Consider the following 20,438-nt stretch of genomic DNA (forward strand, 5'->3'; position numbering starts at 1 on the left):
GGGGAGATGCCTCTGATCCTATTTAATCCCTCAGCCTATTTAATCCTGATATTTTCTCCAAGAAATTTGGGGAAATACTTTATGGCCTAGAAGCTAAAATGTTTGACTTTGTATTGCAAAGAATAATGAATTTTAGTCTTAAGGGGATTGTACTCGTATTAGGAATTCCTGATATCTTTTATTCACTCAGTGTCATATGGATCATTACAAACTTAATTATCTTGATAATCCTGAGCTGTGCTGCATTTAATGAAACTGTTTTTAACAAGAAGAAAGTCGCGATGAACAGCAACTAGGGCCCAATCCTGCTGGCAGAGAATTCTTTCAGAAACTGATGTCTGATTTCCAATCCCTAGCTAGAAATATTTACAGACTTTTGGGATGGTTCACTAGGTACAGTGCAGACATGAAATTAAGGTCTTAGGTGCATAATTTAATTTGCCATGAAGGCCAAGGGTGAGGCAGCAATTCAAAGCAGAGAGATGTGGAGATGAGTCCAGAAAAACCAGAAGGAGTTAGATGGCAGCAGAACAGACACTCTCTAAAGGAAAAGCAAGACCAGCTCCTCCACCCCATTGTCCCAGAGAATGGATGTTCAGGGGCAGAGATAAATCCCAGAACCTGGTTTCTACACTCTGATTCCTTTCCTTTCTTTGTTACCACCCACATTTTCTGTTCTATTGTTCTGTCTCCTCTCTCACCCTATGTTCTTGGGCTAGAAGAAAAAAAATCCCCGGTTTCAGCTAAGAAGTTTTATGTTGTTGGACCTTGAGTAATGACCACATAGTGTTGCATCACATCACAAAGTGGAGTGGAGAAATGTAGACCATGCAAACGCTGACTTCTCACACATAATTGTCATTTCTCTTTCTCTAGCGTTTGTGCCAACCTCATCCTGCCTCTTGCCCTACAGAAGTCAGATGCACCACCCTTTTGTTTGGGGTTGAGACACTGCCCTGTACCCTGTACTACCCAACCTGCAAATGCCAGGCTGAAATAACTGCACTGCTCACAGTGATCATGGGTGCGTGTAATTAAAAAGGAACATGACCTCTCATCCACTGAGCAGGCACTGACTGCAGCCTGTGAAATGTGGCTGGCATACTGATTTGAGCCATGTGCTAAGATCTCATTAGTCCTGCTGACTATTTTCAACACCTTTTGAGAGTGCTTCATTACCATGCAAACAGCAAGAGCTTGTTTGGAAAGCCTCATCCGGGATGCAGACATGCATCTTTCATGAAACATGACTCCAGTTGCCAAAAGTAGTGATACACAGGACTCCTTTAAACACAGGACTCCTTTAACATATGAAACATAGAACTCTTTTAACATTAGCGCTTTAGTATAAAGTATAGATTAATAAAAGTTGGCTGTTGGCTGCTATACTCGACAGCAACTGCTTTTGCAAGACAAGAAGCCTGGCCCTGGAGGGGGCTGTGACGATAACTGAATAGGAGATGCTATGCCTAACACTAACTGCTCTTGAAAAAAAACAAACCCGAGTGGACTAGGGTGATAAGGGATTGGAATGCGAGCCAATGGGTTTGTCTCACCGCTTGTCTGCAGAGCAAGGGCCTAACCCCTACAGGCTAAGAGACAAGGGGGAAGACGCATGCTAACTGCTGTTTTAATGGCAAATATAAGAACTGTCACAAAAGGGTAGAAAAATGTAATAGGAGAATAGGAATATAATCAATACACAATTATAAATGAAGTATAACAAATATAGCAACAAGTGTGTAATAGTAAAACTAAGTGTGTATTAGCAAAATAGATGTGAAATGTATTAAGAATAGCGTACTGTGTTTGTAACTCTAAGATAAGGAAACCAGTCATGTGAGACCCCTTAGGGCTGTAACTTTAAATAAATGACCAAAACAAGGGCAGATTATGAACTGGTAAATGTATAATTACAAACTTGTAAACGTATAAAAATCCTCTGTAAGATGGCCATGGTGAACACGCACATGGAGGTGTTAACCCCTGCATGCTCCTGGCCTGACCAATAAAGGTGTGCTTTACTTTATAGTACCTTGCTATGGAGTAGATTCCTTTGAATCAGGAGAACTGACCACTGCTAACACTCTGGAGTTCCTGTTGGAAAGTCTCTGTGTCATCCATCATCTTTTCTATTTAAAAATAGAAAATACTTTTCATCTCCAGTGGCTTAGAATATAAGTAGGTGCATCAGCTATTAACCAACCAATACCAGTTTTGCATCCAGTGGATGCAAATTTGGTGGAGTATTTTCATCATCTCACTGATTTTGGACTATTCTTCAACAGGCACAGAAATAAAAATACTTAATTATTGCCTAATATTATTGCCTAATACTTAATAAGCCTAATACGCTTAAGCAGTCATTATACTTCTATTTGCTTTCACTATTTTCTGACTTAATGCAGTTCCCATTTCTTTAAGCATGTTTTAAAAAATGTTTACTGCAGAGCATGAACTGTTTAATTTACTCTTTTAAAAGTAATCATATAGCAAAGTGATGGGAACTATGTAATAGTACGTATGTGCTGCTAGCCATATCAATTACAAAATGCCACTCTAAATATCTTGATGGTAAACAAACTGTTGTAAAACCTGAGAGTTTCTTTTTATAGGAATTAATTTCCATACCTCGACAAATTAAAAAATACTTTAATATCTATTCAGAAACACTATTTTCCTCTTTTCTCTCAGTTTCTAAATACCGTGCATGGTAGTTCTGAACTACATCCTAAATGGCTCACACATACAAGCAGATTGCATCTTCTGTTTCTGGTGGTCCATTCTAAAATCCCGCAAGCACTATCCACTTCTGATTATCTCATCCATTTAATTCCTGCTACTTTCATTGATTTTTCTGTGTATGGACTTGTTTTTATTTACCACTATGTGATAGCCTAATAAATAGTCAATGAAAATAACTTTTTTATTTCACTTGATTTTTTCTTGCATTTTTAACAGTTTTTACCCTGCCTTGAACATTCCTAATCTGTCTGTGCTGGTTACAACCCAAGGGAGATCAGACATCATCTGGACAATCTTCTGGAATGTTTTGTCTATTATTACTTTTTAGTGAAGATTTTAGTTAGACTAAAATTTTCTATTCATACAAAGGGCTGTATTTTCTGACAAAACTAAGTAGTCATGGGAATATCCAACTGCCTCAAAAACTTCACATACTTTTTTGATAGGGCTAGAAAACACAGGAGGGGAGAGGTTGGTTTGGGTCTTTCAATTATTTTTTTTAACCAGAGTAGATATTTTCATATGGATAAAGTCTTTTTTGATCATGTCAGCACTATTTTGGGAGGTTACAAGGATTATGATCAGCACTGAAGCTTCCTTCTGCATTGCCAGTGGTAAGCCCACCGCTAAACTATCTTGTTTAGCTTTTGTTTTCAATAAAACAACAGTTTTCTACCAAGAGAATGTGCTCAAACTCAAATGCTTAAATCAAGATTTCTCTGCAAATTCTTAACCATGTCAAACATGGGACCTTCAAGCCTCAGAGATGCTTATTCATGACAAAATGTTCATGACCTTCTATAGAAACCTTTTAAATGTCATCAGGTTGGTCTAGAAATAAAAAGCAATCCCTTTCTCACCTTTCCCTGTACCAGATTTGCTGACTTTGCTGTGATCTTATAGCACTGGCTATGAGAAAATAGGGTTTTTCATGTTCTGCCACTTCTGCTTTTGGTAATGCCAACACAACCAAACTTGCTTGTTTTTAACCAGGTAAAAAAGTAGCCACTGGTGTGCCTTTAAGCAAGTATTTCGGGTGAGACACAGCAGGATTCTGCTTGACAAAGTTAAAAAAGAAAAAAAGATAAAACAAACCTTCTTCCAGATACCTGAAAAATACTCTTCAGAAAGAAGTAGCTAAGGTGAAACTGATTTTCACCAGAGGACTGGATACAAAGACTCGAATTTGCCTTTTATCCTGTTTATTTCAAGTTTCCAGAATTTCATTAACCATAACAAACTGTCTTGTCAAACACTTTAATTATTATATTTTCTGTATATTTTTGTAATGTCTTTGCTTTAGTTATAAAGTATACAAGTAAAAACATGTCCTGTACCTTTATATTAACCCATCATCTTCACAGTCATTGTAATTTACCACAAGAGAGTTGGGATAATATTAACATCAACCTGACATTTGTCAGCTGCTCAGAGCAAATATTGTTTCTTCTCAGATTCATTATTGGCACAAGCAAGGATGCTCAGGTTTTCTTAGTAAAGAATAACAAATCAGAATACAGAATAAACCACATTTTCTTCTGCTTGAAATTCAGAAACGTTTATTCTTTCAGAAAAAATGAAGCAAATATTATTTTCCTGTTTCCACAAGGTTTCTCACTACTGAGGAATTTTGTAATCTGTTTTGACAGGACAAATACTGCTAAACAGAAATTGCTTAATAAATGCAGGGTGAGATTGTCACAGTAGCCAGGCAAAGTATGAAATGACAACAAAATACCTGTCACGGCTTCTATTCACCCATATGGATATTGATTAAATTATCTCATTCGATCAATATACTTTGACTCCTTGAGATTTTTCATGCTTTTCCTACTTATTATACCTCTTAGCCATGAGAAGTAGCAAAATTGAGAATATCAGGGATCCACTGTGTTCTCAAGTAACAAGAATATAATTGGGAACCCAGCTGCAAACAACTGGAAGGGCTTTACAGCCCAAATGTTACTGATACAATCCCTGAAAGCCTTGAGAATTGCAAACATGGGATGGCAGCCAAGATTTGTTCTGAGAAACTTCTATAACAATAATAGAAATGGGTAGTAAGAAGAAGGAAGAAACCAAACTTCAGAAGAAGAATCCACTGAAAAAGTTCAAGTAGTTAAACAATATTAATTCTTCAGTTCAAAGCCTCATTTTGAATTCATTAACAATAAATTTAAAGTAAATACATCAGATGTAATAGGAAAATCACAGAAATACAATGCCCCATTAAGTATTTTTTTCTTTTACCTTTCAGAATGGAATGTACTTTATGGAATTTACAGGAAAAGATCCTGTTAGTCCTTTGTTATTCACATGATTAAAATAGATGCCAAGAACATATGAAAAAGCAAAGTATCTGACTGTTGAAATGAAAAAGTGTAACAGTGAATGTATACTGTTAAAATGTTATTTTTTTAGGAGAATAAAAACAACAGTAAGTCTTTTTTAATGGTGTAATTAATTTTGAATGCTGAAGGAACATTCCTACTGGCTAAATTACTCTTTTGCCATTCCAGGGAAGCAGAGGTGTCTCTATTAATCCACACTGCAGACTGGAGAGAACACAATACATGATGAACAGATAGCACAACTTCAATTTTCCATCTCTTCATGGCATCTTCAATGAGCTCAGCATTGCTGTGAATAAAAGAGCAAAGATGGTAATTTTTTGCATCTTGGCTCTGCTTTTAATTTTCATTTTACTTGGTATTTTTAAGCTCTTAAATTATTTGATTCCTGGAAGCTACTTTCTTTAACAGTTCGGACTTGTTATGTATAAAGATTTCAGTAATATATCTGAAAATGTGATTTTTTGTTTTTCACTGTTTTTAAACGGGAACAAAAGTTTTTATGGACACTCTGACTTTGATTTACAGGCCGCCATTATTTATAAATCAGTGAAAATTAGTAAAATGACAGGTTCAAACTAAACCACAATGAGCTGCTCTTCAACCAAGATAAACGGTTTGTTTTTTTTTAATTATACAAGCAGATACAAAGACAAATGCTGAAGTCTCATACCACCAAAAAGCTAAAAAAATTACCTAATTATTTGAAGTCAAAGCTTCAAAGTCAGTGTTTCTTAGTTTGCTTGATATTTCTGACTTTCTGTCCCATAGAAGCCTTCTTTCCTATTCCACTTCCTTCCAAATTATTTAAGCCTGTGATTCCCAAATTCATAGAGACACAATGACAGATTGTTATGCAGTTACATTGCATTAGGAACACAGGCAAACCTCTTAGAACATGATTAGTGTGAGACATGTTAGAGTGGACGAGCTTTTATGAAGCAGAGTATCCATGGTTTGAAAATTCAGACGATGAAGAATCTTACTTTGGGCATTAAGAAAAAAGAAGATACAAAAGCTCTAATTATTTGAGAAAGAAAATGCAAACGAGTTTCTAGTCAGCACAGAGAAGGATATTTACAGTTCTTCAGCAGAGTAGAAAGCATTATTGAAAGGTTTTTTTAGATATTATTATACATATTAATACATTTTAAAGTGACAATGAGCTTGCTGGTATTTGTTTTATTTTCCTCTGAGGTATACCCAAAGCTTCAGAGACCATAAGAGATCAACAACAGCATTAACAACATGTTTAACCTTTCAAAAAGATGTATACTTCAGTTTTCCCTCAGAAAAGGTGGGCCACATAGTGAAATGGACGAAAATTTAGCAGCAATTTTCCAGATAACCAGTGCAATCCATGAATCACTTTGCCCCTTAAATAAAAAACCTGAGTTTATTCAAATGTGTTGATAGAAATATTCATTGCTTCTTACTGGAATGCTCTTCAGAAATCTTGAAATTTTTACTAAAATGTCTTCCTGTTCTTAGAAGATGATGTAATATAACATCTTCCACCTTTACGTGAGTAACATCTTCCGCGTTTTTAGCGAGGTCTATGTCTTCATATCCAAAATATGGATTTGTCTTTTTTTTTTCTTCATGTTTGCTAGTACCAGTGATTTTGGGGCAGATTTACATCTTCGTACACAGGATGCAATACTGCAAAAACCTGACAGGCCTTGGTGACTGTTTGCGGTCTCCTTCCCCTTTTTAATGTATTGTTCAAATCAGACTCAACATCGCCCCCAAGGTCAACCATCTGATCACATTTCCCCAGTCAAATCCCACCTTAAGAGCTTTTTTTATTGCAAAAAGCGAGTCAGCAAAATTTCCTTCATTTAAATACCTCAGAAACAGTCACTCAATTTCCAAGAAATCGTGGCTGAAGGAAGAGCTTCTCATCATACTTGCTATGGAAACTTAAGACACAAAGAGAAGGGAGGGCTGTTATTACTCCTTCCCTGAAGTTTTATTTTCAAAGCCAGCTATTATAGAAGCATTTGAGTAAGAACACAAGCTACAGGACCAGAGCTGACCCTCATAAGAATTCAAGGTGAACTGATAAATTGAACCTGTCTCAATTACGGCTCTCTCCAGGCACTGCTTTTGACAGCTCTACCATGTGAACCTCTACACATTTATAAACAACTTTCACGAAAATGGGTAACACTAAAGTTGAAAAGACCAGGCTTGTTCTAACAGTTCAAAATGGTTCACATAGCTTTATCAGGTTCATTCATTCATCCATCTGGAGGCAGCCACACAAATACTTCATTACTGCCAACACTAAGATGTTTCTCCAAAGTCAGGCTGGGGATGAGAATAGAAGATACTACTTTGGATCGTCTTCAAAGAAGAATAAAAAATTATTGCCAAAAAATTAGATTTCCATGGCGTGCTCAACTAAGGCGCACAGTTTTTTTTCATGTGAGTGACCCATTGCAAAAAGAGACGTTCTTAGCAAAGGCAGATGAAGCTGGCAGGGATGCGAGGGATGCCGGGTCCAGACGCGGGGCACTCAGCCGAACCATCGCCAAGGTCAGAGAGATTCTGCTGAGGCCCAGGGACACCAGCCGCCAGCTGGGGCCCCGAGCGCCATCCCAGGCACGGACGCCCGGCCAGCGCCAGCCCCGCGCTCCCGGGGGTTCTGCTGCCGCCCCTGGCCCGGGCCGGGATGGTGGGGCCGGAGCGCTGCGAGCCCGGGGTGCCCGGGGCCGGGGCGGTGCGGACCCGCCACGGCCGGGCCGTGACGCCGCTCCCTCCCCAGCCCCGCGGTAGTCGGGGCGGGATCGCCAGCCGAGTGCCCGGGCCGAGCCCGCCGCTGCCGTCCGGCCGCGCAGCGCCCGGTACCGGCCCCGAGGGCTCTCACGCCGCGCCGCGGGGAGGCGGCGGGGGCTCGGCGGGGCGGGGGGAGGCGGTGCCAGGCGGGCGGGGCCCGGGCTCGGCGGGGCTGTGGCAGTGGCAGTGGCCGGGACTGGGCGAGTTGGAGCGAGAGGCGGCGGTGGCACAGCTGCGGCGGCAGCATGGCTTCGTCGCAGGGGAAGAACGAGCTGCTCTTCGCCGACTGGATGGCAGCGCTTCCCGGCAGCCTGCACAGCACCCCGCTCACCAACCTGGCCATCCCGGGTGGGTGCTCCCGGCTCCCCGCCCCGCGGCCGCCCTGCGCCGGGAAGGGGGCGCTCGGCGCGGTTCAGTGCTCCACGCCGCTGGGGAGGCGGCGCGCCCCGGCCGTGCTGCCACGGGGCTCCGCGGAGATCTCTACCGCGCTGCCGCGGGGCTCCGTGCCCGTCCTTTGCCGCGCTGCCGTGCGCTGCCTGTGCGAGGGGGGTGGGAGCGAGCCGGGCAGGTGCGGACACAGGCGCCGGCGGGACGCGGCTCCCGCAGCCCCGCGCTCTGAGCGGCTGGGGGCGGCGGGTGCGGAGTGCGTGGCTGTACCTGGTGTCGGGGTGAGAAGGGGGCCTGTTCCTTCCTCTACCGCCGAATTGGCCGATCAGTAAACCTCCCCTGACTTAAATGCCACATACTGCCCTTTTCCCCGTAAAGTTGTGCGGCGAGGTCGGTCGGAGCGGGAACGGACGCAGGGCTGCGGCTGCGGGAGGGGAGGCAGGCTGCGGCAGTGTGCGGCTTCATGTCATGTCGCTGTCAGAAAACGCTCGATCTCAACACAATTTTAAATAAGATCAGGGGTGGCAGGTGATGATGCTCAGACTATGAACTCTTTCCTGCCCTCTCAGCATTTCTTTTTTTTTTTTTTAAGATATTAACTACGGTTGTAGACTTAGGCAAAACACATGTTAGAATGCAAACCAGTAATTAATTCAGATGATCTCTGGTTTGAGGGAGCACCTCAAGGTTTTGCAAGACCTCTTTACCAGCATCCTTCCTCTCTGAGGTGTCTTACTGGAATGAGGTTTTGGAGATGCTGAAGCTCTAGTGTCTTTTAAGCTTCTTATGAGAACGTTCACTTCTTGCAAGTTTTGTGTAGTAGCTGCTCATGTTACACCAGTTTTTACAACGCTAAAGATACTTTAAGACAATGTAGCTGATATTTGCAAAAATGTGTTTTCTACAGTTGCATTTAGACACAGGTGTGCCCTTCTAAAATTGCCTCTTAGTTTCTTGCAGTTCACACAAGCTGTGTCTAGCATTTTACTTGCTACACGGAGTGCTGCTGTTGGTTGAATAAATCCTGTATAAAATTCTGTCCCTCCAAGGCATAGGAACCCAGCATCTGCAAGTGTTACATCAAATTCTATTGGATCAAAATCTTTTAGTTTTAATAACTTTTCATTAGCCCACACACTGCAGAATGCTCTTATGGAATATTGGCACGATGAGAAATGAATCTCTTTCAGATGCATGGTGGCTTTTCAGGTTAAATGTATTGTTTTAGAGACTTTTTCCTGGTTTGAGGAGATATGATGAAACATAACTTGCTTCCAGATGCAAAAATTGCCTTTTTAATGCATCACCGTTAAGTGGCTTCCTTTGCTGAAGGAAGCGTCAGGAGGCTGTTACAGGTACATCCATCTCACCAAGATCTCTCAGTTACTTTCTCACAGCCTCTTTCTAAAAACTGTGCACAGTTTTTTGCAGTGGACATTTCTCAGAGCTTTCACAGTAATAATACAACCTTTCACACCTTGTTAACATGTTAAATTAAAAACAAACAGACCAACATAGAGCAGGCTGGGCCAGTTAATCCTAATATAGCATTATGCAGTGGGCAACTTCTGCAGGCTGTAAGTGCAGAGACTGATCCCACGGCAGCACGATTTTGTTCATGTAACAGCCACACACACAGTCTTGCCTTTGGTGAAATTAGCAGAAAAACTTACATGATTTGAGCGGCATAGTGTTAAGACCTTTGAAAATGGTCCTTCTATTAGTGTAAATTGACACAGACCTCTTACCTACCTGTCTCACTTTTTAAATGCCAGGTTTGGCAAGTAGAGTCTTATGGGGAGGGTGGCAATATAGCCCATATGAATTTGTCAGCTAGGGAGCATGGCACACAGATTATAGGTAGCAGTGCAGTTTAAATACTACCTTTTAACATCATTATTATTATTATTATTTTAACATTATTATTATGTTCAGCATACAATGTAGACATACACAATATTAGGTACAAGGGCTAACATGGGATTGATTTAATCCTTTAAGAAGAAATAACCTTTCAGACATTCATAATATTTATTTGAAAGTTTTCTCCCATATGTCTACAGGTGAGCATCAATGATGTGTGCATCATAGCTGTTAACATATAACTAGAATTCAAGAGGTTAATGCAAGGACTGTGTGTAATCCAAACCTTCATGTGTCAAATCTTCATAGTTTTAACTTGTGAATTTTTCACTGTTTGTGAAGCTAGTGTTTACTACTAATGTACTCATAGAAATACTGTCATATCATGTGAACAGCATTTTATTTACATTGCCTTTTATTTCTCTTTACCAGAAGAAGTTAACAGTGCATTCTTTATTTTTTTTTTCCAGCAGGATTTAAACTTCCCTTGCACAGTAGGAATACTGATTTTGACCTTAATTCAGCTGGATGAAATTCAGTTCTGGAGCCAGAGCTAACAGTCAGTCCAATGCTAATGTTGAAGAAAACAAACTCTTAGCTTGAAAATGTTAGAATGAATTTTCCTTTACAAAGGGTGATCCACTGTATTAGGGGGGAAAAGTTTTATTAGAAATCATCAGTACATTTCTCATTGTCTAGAAGGAATGCTTGGAACTGAGGTGATACTCTCTGTTGTCTTTGCACAGATATGCTTGTATCATTGTAACTGTTGCAAAGAGAAGCAAAAACCCCCATAATATTCTGTCATGACTGTATTTAAACAATATTGTTGAAGGAATGTTCTGTTCATAATATTTTTTAAAACATTGATCACACCCTTTTATTGTTCAGTTGCTAAGCTTATGCAGGTACAAATTTATACTACTTACCACCCCTTATACTTTCGTAAATAACAAATCTGTGCTGGATTTTGCTAGTATTTCAGTTAAGTTCTTCTACTCATTTCATTCTCCACAGTTCAAGCTAGGTCCTTTTGTTTTCCCAACTTCAGGAACCTGCGAGATGAGACAGAAATCTCTAATATAACACGTGCCAGCTTTGTCTGTCAGAAACTTTTCCATTTGAATTTCTTCCAAATATGAGGATGATGCATATTCTATGAGGTTTTCTTCTTTCTTTGAGCTGACTGTGTCTGTGTTCTCTATGCTGCAGGTTTTCCTCAAGTGATAATAGTAGCAAATAACACCATACACTTTTTGGAAATAAAATAATCTGTTAGTTTCCAGAAAATGCCACACATATTTAATCTTCTATTGCTATGACAATTAGAATAATTAAAGGATATATTCTTAGGACTTTGGGCCAAGGTGTATGTCTTCTAGTGTTTGCAAACTGCCTCTTATGTTAAAGGATCTGCCTGGCTAGACTCTCAACTGTTTGGCTAATAAAAGATGGAGGACTGTGGATTCTGGTCTTTGCAGGGGGGATGTCTTTCAGTAGTTGGTAAAATGGGCTTTGTCGGTGCCTGTGACACTTTGACCAAGATAAGAAGTAGGTTTTCATAGATACTGCATGTTTATAGGACTGAAATCTTTGTGCCCCCAAGTTCTGCCCCCAGGTTGAGGCTAAAAGGTGAGGTATGGAGAACCTGTGTATTCTGCTGTGTCAATGCACTCTCCTAATCTGAGCTGAGCATATCAGTTACATGCAGTGCAGTAAATAGACATCAGTAGGCAGTATTTCCTTATGAATTGTTCCACTTACTGGTCAATAAACTTTCTTATTGACAGTCTTTAAATATATGTCTAGTTTAATATCAGAGTTTTTGTACAAATAATTTGTGTAATCTTTGTTGCCTTTTCTCCTGGTGCTAATATTCCAAGATTCTGAGAAGTCCATAAGAATAATTTATGATGGAAAAGAGTATTTTCTCCCTCAAGTAATTCATCCCTCAACCAAAACTGGTGCTAGCCTAAGATCAGACGTATGAGCAGTCTTGATGCATGCTAGGGACATGTCTGCCCTACATATAGTGTAGTTAAAATCTTCTAAATGGATTAAAGACCCAGAATATCTCTTGAGTGCATAACTTTGACGAGCTGTGATGCTTCAGGCATTTGTTTCATAGGAGAGTTTCTGATATCCTTGTGCAGGTGCGACCTCTGACTTCAGCAGATGTTCTTGTCGCTCAAGGGTGCAAGATGAACAGTACAATTTTCACGAAAATTATTTGCACAGGACCTCATTGGCTTTCGTTGTTTTTCAGATGAGTTTTGGGGGTTTTTTTGCATTTTTACATATGAAGTTCTTTGTCCATCACCTGGAAAGCAATTTTTAGACATAGCAGAACTACCTTGGCTCATCTTTAAGAAGCAGTTGTCAAGTGAAAATTTTAACATTATCTCTCTTTAGAAGGAGACTTTGAGGCTTGACATTTGTATTTCCCACTATCATCACACTTTGAAAAGAAAGAGCAAGACCTCATAGGGAGTTACTTTACAAAGAGGAGGATGTGTTTTAGTGTCAAATGTCAAAGATGTATTGGGATATTGAACATGGTATGGAGAGACTTGGGAAAAGCAAGTTAATGCAGTTGGAATATTTTAGCCATTTTTGTGAATGATAGCACTGCTGCATTACCATAACAGCTCTGTTTCAAATATTTTAACTTCCACTGTAATAGCTTGCAAATGTTCAAGTGATAATTTTGTTTCTTGGACAGGCATGTCTCATTTTCAGCCCCATGGGGAAATTCTTTCGTCTTAAAAAAGGCTAGAAATTCTTCCTTGTTGGTTATGCAGATGCACAGCATTTTCACTGTTTAAATGTTCTTAGGAAACTCTTTAATTTTGAGCTTGAATAGCCGATGATTTGGACTTGGTTTAAGAGTGAAGGGTGATTGTCTTTGAGAAGTGGGACCTCTTTCACCCTTGTCTTTCTGCTAGCGGTCAGCAGAATACCTCTGCTTCACTTGCCTGGGTCTAATTCTGTACAAAATTAGCTTTGCCTAGAACTGTAAACGAATGATGAAGGTAAACTTATAAATAAAACTATAATGCAAGTTGCCCATTAGCTTTTGACATGTGTATGTACCTAGGAGAGTTCTTTCTTTTTCCGCTGTGCCTTCCATTCCATTTTCAGTGTTCTTCTACCAGAAATAAGTACCTTATGCTTTCTTTTCTGATCAGAAAATGAGCAAATATCCTTATAACTGACCTTCTTTTAGGATAGCTCTTTTTAAATTTGTTGATGGTCTTCTTTTTTACATCAATCACTTTTATCCACAAAACAGTTTCTCACTGGCCTTGCACATGCTAATGTGTGATTTTCAACCCCTTCAGAAACATTTCTGTGTGATACAGTTTCCTGTGGCATTTGCCATTAATTTCTCCTGCTGTGACACGTTTCTAGCACACACAAAATAAAACTGTTTGGTTACTCACACTGCCGTAAAAATCAAACAGTTCAAGCCCTTCGGTTACTTGCCCATCTGCTACCAGAGGTAATTCGAAACTGCCTTTGCTTGGTTTCCCAACAGGGGCTGTTTATTAATCCAGCAGTCTCTGTCCACTGTGTCTCCCGTGGCTCAGTTCCAGCAGAACTGCCTTCTCCGACCTGCCTTGCATCCTGCCACTGTGGCAGGTGTGGCAGAGGGAACAGCTTTGTTGCCATCTGGAATTATTTCTGTCTTTCCAACTCAATGAACTGCTGGGTTTTTTCCTCTCATCTGAACATTTCTTGACTGTTCTGTGTATCCAAACTGCCCTTACCTTCTGACAGTCTCTAACTTTGTGCTTGGTGTGTGTTTTATGTTTGGTAACTTCCTACAGTTCTTACTATAGTGCAACTTGAACTCCTGTCTTTCACGCAGAATGGATCTTCCTTTGAAGATGCTCAACTGTGAGACACACTCAACTGTGTAAGTAGTTTAAAATGCAGGTCCCAAGTAGACAGAGTTATGCAGACTGCAACTTTAAGTCCCTAAGAGTGCTATGCAATCTCTTCTACAGTTCTGTATAGAAAAAAAATGAAAATGTTCACTACTTTTTTAGAAATTAATTGTATATAATTTATAAATACCATTCAGATTTAGTAGACAGATTTGTGTTTAATTGCTCTACTCCTCAAAGAGCAGCCAGTTCCAGGGAAAATGACTTTCGTTCCCATTTTGTCCTTTCTTCAAAGCAGGTTCGAATTATAGGTGCTTAATTTGTGAACATACCTCCTTGTGCAATCTCTACAGTATAGCCCATGGGACACTGCAAACAGTATAATTGGGAAGAAATGTGGTTCAAAACTTGAAGTTTTGGATTTTAATCTAAACTTTTGCAAAGTTGAATGGTTTTTCATTTGACCTACTGTAGCAAACCTTGGTTTAATCTTTTCCATTGTTTTTAACAGCTATATAGTGTCAGCTAATAACTGTACAGAAAGGCTGAAATATATTATTTCATTTTAGAAAGTCCAGGTTTCTATTTTTCTGTCTATTTTAATACCATCTCAGTTTTCACCATAATCTAATTTGGAACAAATTGCTAAAACAGTTTTCAGATGCTTTGCTGTCCTTTAAAATGTCTCTGTTCATATTAAATAAAGTTCCTCTAATCTCTTACCTGGTTAGCTCACATACCTCATGCTTAAATACTTAGTGTTTCAACTGAGAAAATAAAATACTGCAGAATAGATGAAAAAAGATAGAGGATGGAAAGAAGAAATGGATTTCCGTTGTTGTGGTTCCAGGCTTTGCTCTCCTCTGTGTGTGTCACTTAGGATGTTTCAGATGATTGGAGATACATGACACATGCTGCTGCCATCAAGGCAAAAACCTATCCATGAAGTCTGCTGGATTATGAATTTTGCTTGTAATTTAAAAAAGCCCAGATAAAGGGTACTGAACTAATGTAGCCTTCAATAAATTCTGTAGCCTTTTTTTTTTAACAAAACAAACTCCAGTTAGATGAATACTATACTTCATGCTTTACCTTGTTGTCATGCTATCATCCATAGTGTTTTTGTGTTTGAATAGAAGATTTTTAAAAATCCTATTAAACATTTGGCTTTTATTTATACATTGGCAGACATGCAGCTTGGTTTTATAATTATGAAAGATTACCAAACTGTGATTTAAGTTAGAGTGGGAAAAATGTAGAATAGATGAATTATGTGTAGTGCTGTGCAATCAAATTGATGCTTTAGAGCTTCCAAGGTTATTAGTTTGTTAGTTTTGCTAAATCCTTCTGTTAGAACTTGAACCTTCAAAATACACCCTTCAAAAACACATGCTTCAGGCTAGTCTGGGTGTTCACACCAAAACCAAATGGCATCTTTGTACATCTCCTGAACCACCATGTGACTGGAACTGTCTTCTGCTATTTCACTCAGATGCCTGCCATTAAAAGGTGAAAGAGAAATGGAAAAGTTTGACACATTTTCATTAACTGTGAAGCTGCTGAATGATCTTAAGACAGCTGCTAGAAATCTCTGCCATGTTTTCTGATTTGTAGACTGGGTCTGGTAATCTCAAGGAGACCACTGATACGGAGGCTGGCCTTGCTCTTAGGAGGAGAGCTGGGTTAGGAAGTCTGCTCAGTGAGTTACAGAAGATTTCACTGACCCCTGGACTGTGCTTTGGAAGAAAAGGTGCTGTTTTACACTTCTCAAGCTCTAAAAGCTTTTGGTGGAGTATTGCTTTCCATCCATTGTGAATGCTACCCAAAAGTTGCTTTGTCAACTGAGAATTTTGAGCAGGTACTCATTCTAGGTGCTAGAACAGGAATTGCAGGAGATTTGCTATTTTGGGATTAGTCTTCTTTCTTTCTGTTGAAACCCTAAAATTTTGCAAGACTGTTCTAATTGCATAGATCATGTTCACAAATACTGTATCAGAAGCCATGCAAACTGGGGTAGTGGTGTCCCTTCTGTTTCATTTGTGAGGATGCATGTTCCCATCATGTGATCCAAAAATGTGAGACGCTTGGATGGGTTCCCTCAGACTTGAAGTGCCAGCATCTCCAGAGGGGCTCATCTGTGTGTGGTGGCCAGATCAGGAGATCACTTTGCAGCTCCTGCAGGAGGCACATGCCAGTTGCTTTTTCCATTGCTGGAAAGCAATGAAGGCTGTGTTGGCACTCTGCATGGCACTGCAGTAGCCCAGAATCATTCACTGGGGTAAACAGGGATTGGATGAACCTGGTTTTAAACAGGAATTCTGCAGTCACTCCAAGCCACAAAAAGGAGGAGGAGGGTATTGATTGGAAGAGGCAAAAATCTAGCTTGGACACTGAGTAGCGGATGTTGTCATTGTTTGTATTCATCTGTATCCTCAGTGCACTAAAAAAAACCCTTTTAGGGGGGTTGCATTAGTATGTTTTTCGTATAGAAAAGACTTGTATGTTTAAATTCAGAACACCTATACCATGTATGTGTATCCAAATCTGGAATTGTCTGTTTTGGGCCATGTTTGTGTATTTGTTTGTTTGTTTTGTTTTGTTTTGTTTTGTTTTTAATTCTTCAACTTCTATAGTTCCACCTTGTATAGTTCTCTCACCATTTCCATGGTTAAAGCAAAACTTTGCCAGTAGTAGGGAAATATTCAGTTTTGATGAACTGAAATCTGCAAAGCATTGCTCAGTGGGAGTTCCGGCTTCCTCTGCTTCTGGTGAAAAATGGACAGCCGTTCTTTCAAGTGGAGAGATCACCTCAAAACAGCTGCTGTCCAGGATGGGAATGGGGAACACATGTCTAGACATGCTTCAAGGCTTATCTAGGAGTGCAGGCTCTTGCTGTGAGAGGGAGCTGGACGCATGCTGCTAGCCAAGTGTTATTTAGTGCATGTGCCTAGTGAGTATTTTGAGAAACATTTTATAAGTTGACAATACATAAGGAGAAAACAAGCCAGCTTCAGTAATTTTTGGATGTAGCTGTATTATAGGGGAAACAAGCCAAGGGACACTGTGAAGGACATGTACAGCACACGTACAAATGAATGCTGTTGCTTCTAGTGTGCATGAGGCAGGATTTCCTTTAGAAATTGTAGTGTGAAATATGGAGAAAACTGGGATTTCTAAGACCAGTTTTAATGAACTGGCTGGGAATGCTTCAGACTCTTCTCTCTGAAAATAGAGTATGAACCAATAAAATGAACACTGACTTCTTTGAGAGCTTAGGATGATGTGCTGGTGGTACTGCAAAGAAATGATTGGCTTTTGTGCCATTGTGTATTTGGCCCTGCCACATCATCCTGCCCGGCAGGGGTCAGAACAAGTCACTGTAGAGTTGGGTGGTCTGGTCCATGTTAGGATTTCAGTTCCTAGCTGCTTTTTAATATGCTTTGTACCACAGAATTCTTACAGTTTCATTGGAGGCTGCATCCTTCACAAAACCAAAAGTAATCTCTGCTATTGGAAAGTGACTTCAGTTTGCAGGCAAGCCCTGTTTGTACCTGGATAAATAAACACAAAGAGGATTGAAACAGGGTTAAATTCGGTGATGTGAAGGTGGAGGTCTAGGGCCAGGGGGAGAAGTGTTGTGCTGAAGGGCGATCAATGGTGCAGTTAGTTCAGTGCCCTAGCTCTGGTGTCATCTCTGATCTGTACCATGGAAAAGGCTCAAGGACAAAGTGAGAATAAATGAATATTCCCCCCTATGTGTATACATGTACTCTTCTGGCCTGTGTAGTTTTCAGAACTGGATTTTATCTTTATTTGGCATTGCTTTGCCAGATGTACTAAGAGAGACAACATTTCTTAATCTTCAAACCATCTACCCTAGGCTGTGAATGAGCTTGAATTTTCCCATGGAGAAAGAAGATGATGGTGTTTTGTTGTCATTTTTAGGTTTAATTAATTGTTTTTGTATTTCAGAAGGTATTCAGAAGTGCTGATAAAGAAACTAAATTCCTTGAAAGCAGCTTCTCCAAGTCAAGTGAGAGATAATACCTTTTCATTTTGAAATTGCTATTGTCTACAATAGCATGCTGTTCCTGCAATGCAGAAGCCAAGAAGCAAAATGCAATCCCTTTTACATCTCACTTTCCATCAGGTGTTACTTCAGCTCTGTCTTAAGTGTGGGATACAGGCCAGAAATAGTTAGGGGATTTATAAAACCAATAGAGACATGGAGAAATATTCTATGTGGAAATCGCATTTGAAAGTAAGTAGGGACAGGCTAACAGACCTGGCTTTCTGCCTGCTACATTAAAACAGTGCTTACAAGTTACTATGTAAGACAAAGTAATGTGTTTTAAAAATTCACTCCAACTTACAGGCAAACCAGGAAAGATCCAGGAGGAGAGAAGGGAAATACTATGTTTAAAGTGAACTTTTTTCCCTAAGTTCTACTAAGTTCATTGTTCTGGTGGGTTCTTTTCCTCTAGTTTGGTTCTCAGCAGTTTATTGGATAACAGGATTTACTCAGTGAGAGGAGAAATTTTAACAGGAATCTAACTGAGTCTGGTTTCCCACTGCCATATACCATGTGTAAATGCAGATCTGTATGAAATGTCACTAAGTCAGAGCAGGAATGGTATTTTTACTTTGTACACTATGCAGGGTGGAATTGAATCTCCCTCAGTTAGCTCTTGATGAATAAATTGCTCTGAGCAGCTGAAGAAAGCAATGCGGACTAGATGATGAACTTAAACATGGCCCTCTAAACCACCCAATGTAATGCATTTGTCAGAAAGAAGAGTACCAGTTTATGTTGTTTATAGTTTTTAAGTGAACCATGATTAAATAGCTACATGAAAGAAAAAATAATCTATCTTCAGAGTGAAAAAACCACAAGCTTTATAGTTCAGCTTTATCCAAAAATTCCATTGTCTTTGCTTATGACCTAAATATAAATCAGGGAACAACAAGAGAAAAGCAGGTTCTGGGATTTTACCTATTGCATTGCAAAATCAGCTGACATATACACTGTGGTGACTAATGGTGCTATATCAGGCCCTTGTCTACAGAAGAGGAGGAAATAGCATATAGTCTAATTGATTATTTTGAGACTGAAATACCACTAAGTAATATTTTGGGTTTTATCTGTACTGTAATGGTGTTTGAGCTAGGAGGCCTTTCACAGACTTGCTCCTTTTTACTGTAGAAAATACTGTGTATTTACATTTATTTAATAAACATTTATGTAATAACACACTTTAATATTTAGCCCAAAGTATTTCAAAAACAAGCTAGCTTATTTTCGAAGTCTTAACATATCTTTTAAGATATCTTTTAATTGAAGTCTGGAGAACTCTTGGAACTAGAGTAGGTAAAGGTTAAAATTTCTGGGTTTTGTCTCCCAATGCAGATGTAGTGATTTTTTTTCCTGAAATTATTATGGAATTGAGATAGACATTGAAACAGAAAATACTCTTCAAGAAAGGGCTTTAAAATTTGGGTTATTTGAGGCTGTGTATAGTTGTTTCATAACAGCAGTATTGGTCTGTTTTCTGAAGCCGTGGATCACCAAGGCTCATCATGTTTCTTTTGAACAGCTTCTTCCAAAAGACCAGTCCTCTTGCTTTGGTCTCTGATCTAGGCTGGATTTTCATGTTGTATTGCTGTGTGATGGCTTGAAAACATTAGTTTAAGTTATGCTGGGGAGAACAGAAGAGTAGCTGTCAAAAACACTGCATGGATTTCTGTACTGCACTGAAGGTAAGGACTTACAGAGTTTTTGATACCTGGACTGGGCACAGAGAAGAGTAGTAGAGCTGAAGATCCTTGAGACATCACAGTGCAAGTGGCCAGACATGGTGACTTCGACATTAGGCCAGGCAAGTAGACACAGCTCTATACCAGCATGTAAAAACACTGGTTACTGGTGGTGTGGCTGGTCCAGGACAGGGCTTCTGACTTCTGGCTTTTGCTGATGCTTGAGCCAAAGACATAGGCTTAAAGCTTGTCTGAAAGAAATGGTCAGAGCATGGAAAGTGTGTGCATGATTTAACCATCTCCATAGCCTCCATACTAAACACAAATTATAAAGGATTTATTTTCTGTATTATGACAGGATGTTTTCCATGTTTCATTGACAGGAAAACTAAATTACTTGATTAAAATGGGGGATGCTGAGGCAGGAATAGAAAATGAACCTGTGTTATATAGATCTTAATTTAGTGACTTGACCTTTAAACCATGCATTTTCCTAAGCATAGAGGAGAAAGATGATACCCAAAGCTTCTCAAGACAGCAGACACATCTGATTTTTATGCCTTGTACATGACATTAGTGTGCTTTGCACTATGACATAGCAGCAAGGAAAGGAAGCATTTTTCACAGGAAAGCAGCATGTGTTCATCAAATGTGATGGCATACGGAG

General features: G+C 39.7%; 1 protein-coding gene across 1 annotated transcript in view; it reads left to right on the top strand.

The window, feature by feature from the left end:
- Positions 1–8,050: 8,050 nt before the first annotated feature.
- The window catches only part of PLCXD3 (phosphatidylinositol specific phospholipase C X domain containing 3), a 93,967-nt gene continuing 81,579 nt past the window's right edge, over positions 8,051–20,438 (top strand). The window contains exon 1 of the mRNA XM_039567631.1: positions 8,051–8,225. Within this exon, the coding sequence (XP_039423565.1) occupies positions 8,123–8,225 (103 nt within the window). The 5' untranslated portion in view covers positions 8,051–8,122. The remainder of the gene's footprint in view (positions 8,226–20,438) is intronic.

Source organism: Corvus cornix, chromosome Z (assembly GCF_000738735.6).
Source record: "Corvus cornix cornix isolate S_Up_H32 chromosome Z, ASM73873v5, whole genome shotgun sequence".
In the NCBI taxonomy this organism is placed as follows: Eukaryota; Metazoa; Chordata; class Aves; order Passeriformes; family Corvidae; genus Corvus; species Corvus cornix.